The sequence below is a fragment of the Buceros rhinoceros genome, unplaced genomic scaffold (genome assembly GCF_000710305.1).
Source record: "Buceros rhinoceros silvestris isolate BGI_N320 unplaced genomic scaffold, ASM71030v1 scaffold692, whole genome shotgun sequence".
NCBI classification, from domain to species: Eukaryota; Metazoa; Chordata; class Aves; order Bucerotiformes; family Bucerotidae; genus Buceros; species Buceros rhinoceros.
The window spans coordinates 1-8,345 of NW_010399260.1; the positions used below are offsets into that span (position 1 = coordinate 1).

The 8,345-nt window shown below is 46.2% G+C and overlaps 1 protein-coding gene across 1 annotated transcript in view; it reads right to left on the bottom strand.

The window, feature by feature from the left end:
* Nucleotides 1-8,146: 8,146 nt before the first annotated feature.
* The window catches only part of TIAM1 (T-cell lymphoma invasion and metastasis 1), an 82,739-nt gene continuing 82,540 nt past the window's right edge, over nt 8,147-8,345 (bottom strand). The window contains exon 28 of the mRNA XM_010131373.1: nt 8,147-8,345. This exon is cut by the window's right edge and continues 8 nt beyond it. Within this exon, the coding sequence (XP_010129675.1) occupies nt 8,147-8,345 (199 nt within the window).

The window sequence follows — 8,345 nt, forward strand, 5'->3', positions numbered from 1 at the left end:
GCTCTTTCCCGCAGAGTGCGAGGAGCCCGGCCACTTGCTAGCAGCGCTGCTGTGCTACCTGGAGGGCAGAGGCGCAGGAGTCGGCTGGGGCTCTGGCTGCAGGCTGAAGCTGGTGTTGGAGCTGGCTGCACCCCCAGACAGTTAGTCCTGACCGCCAGCAGCGAACTAGGCTCACGCTGCGGTCATCAGGGCCAAAGTGCACGAGTCACTCCAACCAGCAGGCCATGGGCTTCTGCACGGTCGCTGACTGTCAGCTCAGCCGCTCACAAGCTGCCCACCGCAAAAGGCTGGGGAGCGCATTAGGCATGGCAGAGGTATCTGAGCTGAAATAGCACCCTGGAGGAGCAGGCAGATGTGCTGTACTGCATGATGCCTTGGCTGAGAGGGGCAAAGCCTTCAGCACACCTGGGGAAACCACGCAGGGCTGGCCCATTGCAGCAGGAGACACACCGGGCTCACTCACTTTCCGTGGAGGAAACCTGAGGAACAATGACTTGCACTGGACCAACCCAGTGACTGGACGAAGCACTCGACCTTTTCTCTAGGAACTGAAAGGAAAGCCGCTGGAGCTATGGCTGTGCGATTAGCTCCAAAATGCAGTGCCAGAGGCTAATCTCCCGGGCTGGGCACACCTGATCCACAACAACCAGGAAACCTGAGGAACAATGACTTGCACTGGACCAACCCAGTGACTGGACGAAGCACTCGACCTTTTCTCTAGGAACTGAAAGGAAAGCCGCTGGAGCTATGGCTGTGCGATTAGCTCCAAAATGCAGTGCCAGAGGCTACTCTCCGGTGCTGGCAACAGCTGATCCAGAACAGCCTGTGTCTATGCTACGAAGCTCCCTCAGCTTCCCCAACATCAGTGGCAAAATGTTCCTGTGGCCATGTGCCACCCTGTGAAATAACATGGTGAGCCTAGAAGGACTGAGAAGCAGGAGAGCCCCTGATGCAAGATAGTACCTAGAGCAATTCTTGTAGCTACAGTGAGTGCAAAGGTTCACCCAGTGGGTTTTTTTAAGTACAGACCTGCACGTTGGCCCTTGGGCATGGAGGAATGCTTGGCTTTTTCCTTGCTCCGCTCAAGCACGCCCAGTCTTGATTCGAATCCCACTCTCCTTTCATAGCCAGTGTAGCACATACTTAATATTCTATTCACACCTTGCTGCAGCTTTATGAATCAGTTTCTGGCTTTGATCTGGTTCCTGCAACACTAATTAATTTCAGGCTTTCTTGCTCCCTCTTTTTTTCCATAAACTATTTCTAATTATTTCTCATCTCCTTGGGTTACCTATTTAATATCAAACAAATTTTCCCCAAGAGCAGATTACTTGGCTGTTGTAACGATGTGTATTGGATGCAGGTCAACAGCTAATTGCACAGATGTGACGGAGGCATCCAGCACACCTCTCCAGCACAGCCTGCTGGAGCCTGTCCTAGGACTCGAAAATGACATTGGTACTTGCCTCTCCGCACTGCTCATGGAACTGGCAGGAGAAAGCTTCCCTCTGTCCTCCTCTGTTTCACGCAGAGACAGTTGGCTCGTGGTAGGACAGTTCTTAAGCCAAAGCAGCGGGAAGGATTTCAGATCTGGTGTGGTGAAGTGCCCAGTGAGCTGGCACGCACGAGTCACTTGTCACGGGCTGTGTGCGTGCTCTTCCAGCTGTGGGTTGCTTCATGCTTGGTGCCCTGACTCTTTCCTCATTTCACTACTTCACTGACTTCCTGAAGGTCTTGGTAATATTAGTCTGGTAGTATTACAAGCTGAAAATAATCTAACTTTAAGAAGCAAGCATTAACTTGCTGCAGGAGATGCCAGTGCTGTAGGAATTGCTGAAGGAACCACTACATATACCATACCCCATTTTCATGCTGTTTCCTTTTTGTCCCTTTTATTGTCATCCTCTAGACAGACATGGAGCTCTGCAAATTTAACCACTTCAGTAATCCCTATCAGGCTTGCTGTCAAAATATTCAAGATGTTTAACTTCCACTCTGCTGTTGTACCTTCATGCTTTTTATTGTCTTTTGGGGATGGAAGAGAAGTCCTGTGGCATCCATGAGCTGGGTTAATGGCTCTTTGAGTACCTGGAAGGGCTCAGTCTGGGAAATAAGGTGGATATAAGGAATATGACAGAGGTTTCTGAAGTTACAGATGACGCGGAGAAAGTCAGTAAAGAGTCATTCTTCACAGTTTCCTCCACCATAAAAAGTTGCTAGGAGTTAAATGAAAACAGTGATACCAAAATTCAGAATGAGCAAAAGAAGGTGGCACATCCTTCTCTGGGTACCAGACCTCTGAGACTCCTTGCCAGAAGATGTCTGGATGCAAAAAGCTTACCTGGATTCAGAGGCTCACTGGACAGCCTCCTGGAGCAAAAGTCACTGTAGAGCTACTAAACCCACAGCACAGGATTCGGTTGCCTTTACTGCCACCTGAGCTGCCCCAGGGTTACCCACCGGACACCAGCTGCTCTTCCGTAACAGCACAGCTCACCGGAAGCACCCGCATCTTCCCACAGCCCCGCACAGATAGATGTTGTGGACTTCTCAGACATCTGAAAGAAGTGTTACTACTGACTACCTGTGGGCAGCTGAATTGTCCTTAGGATCTTCTGAAGTGCCTTCAGAGACTACACCACAAAACAGCATCGTAATCCTGTGCTTCGGAGCTGGGAGTGTAGAGGCTGAAGTACCATGGATGTTCACTCCATTCTTCTTCCTTAGACGCGTATCTGTGGGTGCTGTTTTGAGGCAGGACACTAGGTGTGAGAGGCCCTGAGGCATACCCTGCCCTCCACTGCCCCTTGCAGTCACCCTTTCCCAAGTGATCCTTCTTTCAGAATAGCCACATTCTGAGTGGGATGCTGACGTCAAACACTTACTGGGCTCTGGGAGGAGCAGGGGTAGTACCCTTTGCTCTGATGTGGCAAACCAGGAGGTTAAGGGGACATGTTCTCATTTCAAACGTTTTGCTTCAAGTGGGGGAAGACAGGGACAAAGGATTTTTGTATACTCAAACACAGTCTGGATAAAAGTCCAGTGATGTTTTTGCAGCAAGTGGTGAACAGGCACGTCTGTCATTTATTGTGTTTAGTAGACCTGGGGCATCCCAGGAAACGTAGCTGCATCTGCACCAAACACTTCTCACTGGGGGTGAGAGGATCAGAAGGTGAATCGTGGCCTCTTCAGTTGTCCCACCCCCACAGCAGATGTGTGCTCCTGCCATTTCCTGTGGAAGATTGTCACTAAGATTGATCTCCTGGCAGTCTATTTGTTTCATTGCAGTATTTTCATCTTTTGATACAAAATTTAAGATACATTTTAAGGTTTGTTCCCGACTGGGGAAGAAAAAAAAAAGAACAAACTGAAACTTATCCTCTGTGACTGGATATGGAGGGGTGCTGAGGAAGAGTCACAGCATCACAGGATAATGCTGGTGGGAAGGCCCCACGATAAGGTCTCCAGTCCAACCTCCTGGCCTGAGCAGGATCAGCTCTGGGACCAGGTGAGGTTGCTCAGGGCTTTCTCCACATGGTTCCTGAGACACCTCAAGGAAGGATGGAGCCTGCACAAGCTGTTCTTCCAGGCATACCAAGGTGTGTTCCCCTGAGGCTGGGTGCAGTCTGCATCACCAGTAGGATCCGTGCATGAAGCGGAACAGACACAGAAACCATGGCTTTATTTTGAAGGTCACATAGAAAATACTTCATTGGTTATAATTATTCCCTGACTCATTGCCATCTTCCCCCTCCTACTAAATTGATTGGAAACACAGAACCGAAAGAAGAAAGCAAACTCGATGCCATAGCCGTACCTAACAGACGCATAAATCCCTGCTGCCCAGCCCAGGTGGTCTGTGTGACTTTTCGTACCACTTCATTACCCTGCCACAAGAAAGGATTCCTTACTACAACTAATTACTTCCTTATATTAACGAAAAGGAAACATCACATCATCCAGACTAATGGCTCAACAGCTTTCTGGAAGCTTTCCACTGGTACCACAGGCTTGCTGCATGACCTCGTTCGTGTGTACTCTTCCACCTTCCTTCATTTGCCAGGATTAAAAAGGGAACAATCTACCTGCACCCTAAGGCTGCTATAAGGTTTCAGTATTGCAAAACCTACTGGAGTTCGTGGCCACGTTCAACACAGACGTACTATGGATTATTAACAGGATGTGGTTGAAGGAAAAGAGAAACAGAAGCAGCACTTTTTCAGAGGCTCTCTTTCGCCTCGTTTCCCCTCAAAACAAGGCAGAGGCACAGCAAGTTTCCAAAATGCTGGGTGGGATTCAGTCATTAACACTGACTTACTGACAGTCTTCAATCAACATGCACGACAGGTCTTGTCACTGCAAGTATTAAAAAAGAAAAGTCTACTGTTCAGCGGAAATACCTCAGCAACTGGTGAGAATAAAATTAAAAGGCAACGAAAGCAAGTTGCCAAAGACACTGGGAGCGGGAACAGGAGCTGTGGGAAGCACTGTTTGCTGTCTCCATCATTATCTGCCCACATTTAAAATAGCCACACGCGGGGAGTGGGGTCATATTCTTGACATGTCACGTGCAGAGACAATAGCCTCAGAAACAAAGAATTTCCTGTGTTGTCCTGAATCCAGTGCAAGCAAAGCAGGTCTGCTAGAGAAGACAACAAAACCCAACTGACTGATAAAACTAGAGTTAAGAAAAGCAGCTCTCAAACCTCACCTGTGCTCTCCCCACAGAAGACCGGTGCTGTTCTACTGCAGGCAAGACCAAGGGGCTGTGCAAGGCTCTTCTCACAGCTCTGGTTTCCAGTTCCCTAATGTCCACCAGCCCACCTTTTAGGGACAACGTGGCAGAATCCACACATAGAACCCAACTGCCTGTACGTTATTAGACCTAGCTTCCCTAAAGAAAAGCGACGGGAGTCAGCATCTCACCCATGCGCCGGGGAAGCTCCTGCCCCGACTGCACAAAACAGCAATCCACAGTGTGCTTCTCACATTTGGACCAAAAATCCAGCACCTCAAAGGATGGGCATTGGGCCAAACAACCTGCCACGGCGAGACTGGAGAGATCTTCCAACATAACCAGAATTCTGCTGGAATTTGCTACTTCTTTCCTCTGTTTTTAAAATAGGCACTTAAGGTTCCTTGTGATCGGCACAGAAAAAGAAACAGCCATGAATAGTTATGGAGACCATGGAAACAGGAAAGAAAATTCTGTAATAAGGAAAATGGCAACTCCCACTTCTGCAAAATGTGAGCTGAGCCTTACCTCAGGGCTCTTTCCTAAGCTACAGTGACTGGTAGGCGAGAATATGCAAGAACTAGTCCATAGCATTACACTTTCCACCTATCGCACCTTCTGAGTAAGGCTTGATATGTGATAAACGAGCTACGTAACATGAATTTTTGATGTAAGGCATGATGTTACTGCAGTAGGACCAGCTGTTTAAGCAGCTGAAGTCACTTGCTGGAAATACTGCAGCAGCTAGTAAAAACTAAACTGTGGAGGAGATGAACACACGAACCCATCCAAAGAAAGGTTATGGCATTTAAAATAGATGTTTACGCTTGTTCACATTTGTCCTCTGCTGAGCACGCAATCAAGCGTTAGCACTCTTTGCTCTCACGTTTCAGCAGAGGTTGATGCAGTTTCATGGATTTAGGGGAAGTGTTGCTAGTTACAGACTTGAACGTGCCATTTTAAAGTTAGCTGTCCCACTAAAGGAAAGCCTCATTCTGTGCCAAGGTGTTTGTGTCAGACAGACACACTGTGGGCACATACTTGCATCTAGCATCTCATCTCCTGTCCGTCTTGTTTTCCATCCTGTAACACGCAAGGCTCCAGGCTTGGACCTTCCATTGGGGAAATAAATAAATAAAAATGAGATTTCCGTAGGAGGGAAGGGAGGCAAACAAGCTTGTCCCAGCCTTCCACATGGGACAGGCTGAAGCTCAGCACGTGCTGGCCAAGGGAGCCATTCCTTATCCTAGAGTTGAGACCCCACCAAAAGCAGAGCCAGGACAGGCTGAACTAGTTCTAAGAGAATACCTGCACACAATACAGGTCACACAGTGCTAAAGTTGGACACCTTCCTATTAATGACACTCCCTACAGGTTACTAAAGCCAGGAGAGTGATCCCAACAGCATCATCTACTGTAGGACTTGCTTCCTTGCTCGCCTCTACTGAGAGAGGCACCTTCCTTGGAGCACACGTACACATACCACTCTCCTGGATTTTTTTTCCAGTATTTTATTTCTGACAGGCATTTACAACGTTCCATTCATAGAACTAAAAACATAAAAATAGACCTTCTTTCAGCTTATAAAAGAAATATATAAGAACCTTTGACATAGACATGTCATGACATTATGTACAAGAACAACGGTACCTTCCCAGTACCAGCCTTCCAGTATTTCAACGCTGACTGTATTCCGCTGGGTACAGCACAGGACAGCTTAAGCCTCCACTTCTCTAATACACTGGGACACAACTGACAGGTAGATGATATAAAACAATGATGTGATAATACAAAGGGTATAGAAACCTTTCTAAAGCTTTTACGAAAAGAAATCAGAAGATAGCAAAAAGTTAATAGAGAAAGCTTTCATAAGATCAAGTATAGTGCACCAGAAACCAGAAAGGGGGGTGGGCAAGGGGAGAATGCTAGCTGGGACACAAAGACAGTGATGGATTTTTGGGGGGAATAATTTTTGTTATGCTTTAAAATATAGTCAGAGTGGATTTTATAAAATATAATCCTAAAGCTATTATAAAATTTCAGTTTTCAAAGTACCTACTAATGTGTCAAACATCAATAGATACCAACAGAAAGAAAATTTCATTATAATCCTTTCTTCCTATAGCTGGAACTGAAATGGGAACAGCTATATAAATCTTAAAAAAAAAGTGCTATTTTGTGTTTCGTATTTGGAAGTCTACTTAAAAACCACAAGATTTTAGTCACATTTTACCCTGTTTTAGGTGTTTAAATAAAAGATTTAAAATGTTAAAGAGGTTTGCTTGTGTAGAACTTGCTCATACTCTATTGCAGTGGAAAAGCTTTTATAAAGGAATTAAAATACACTAGTTTCACCCACAGTAGGAGAGTGGATGAGGTCAGTTTTTTGGCCATGAACTCCCTGTCCCCTAAGCCCAAACTCTGCCAGAGAGAGTGGACCGAACAGATCTATGATGTTGCTACACTGGCTCCAGCGAGGTTACACCATGAATCAGTTTGGTCCACTCCAATTCAGTCATGTCATTTTATTTTATCATCTAACTAAACTCCAGTCTCAAACATACATAATAATCCTTTTCCTGAAGAAAGTTATACCTAAATAAGAGTTTCCAGTTCATATTTTAATATAAAACCACCATTCCTAACCCTCTGCAAAAAGCTAGCCTCGTATCCTAGATGTGGAGCTACGCTAATGCGGTAAAACTCTTATCCCTTTGTGCCCCTGCATCTCAGGTAAAATACAAAAAAATATTTCTTCAAGTGTTAAATTTGGATCTCTTTTAAGAGAGTTTGGCATCTTTATAATACTATGTAAAACTAGAGCTTCCAACATTGACATTAAATTAGACCAGCCACAGACCAAGAGGACTTAACACAACATAAATCCCAAACCTTTCCTCACACATTCCTAAAATACATGTATATTCTCTTACATTTAAAGAGGGAAAAGTAATAAGAATACTGCAACTGTACACGTTAAAAAGGCAGTTTCCTCTTTAAGGAGATGAACCTATGACTGACGTTGTACGGCCGTAAACCCCTCTGTTTGTTGTGCTATTATTTAAGCTAGTTTGCTGCACGTAGGTTAAGACATCCAGAGTAATTTGTTTTCCAGTGATGATATTTTCCCCGTACTTAATTTCAGCCCCTGATTATTTTAGAATAAATAAAATCGTGTGAAAGCCCTTGGTAATGTAAGACAGGACCTTAAGCTTATTCCATTCCAGGTTTTGAGCGTTTTACAGTTGCCTAAAGTGTGGCCTCATGGCTTTGGACCAATTCAGCTGCCGAAATGGTGTGTGCAAGTGTGCAATCTATCGGGATCGGCTCTCCGCGGTGTGCGGGGACGGGAGGGAGGAATGAAGGGCAGGACGGGGAGACCTACATATCCAGGCGGGGAAGGGGAGCAGTTTAGAGCTCCGTGTTCAGTTTCCTGCTGGGGACAAAGTCTTCACGCCTAACCCAGATGACCTCCTCGCCGTGGCCCTCCACATCACCGTTGATGCCAGAGAAGGCCGCCTGCTTCTTCAGCTGGGTCATCCTGGAGGCATGCGTGTCCATGGTCGGGCGCGGGCGGTCTCCTCGGCATGGCTGGCTGCTCGTGATGGAG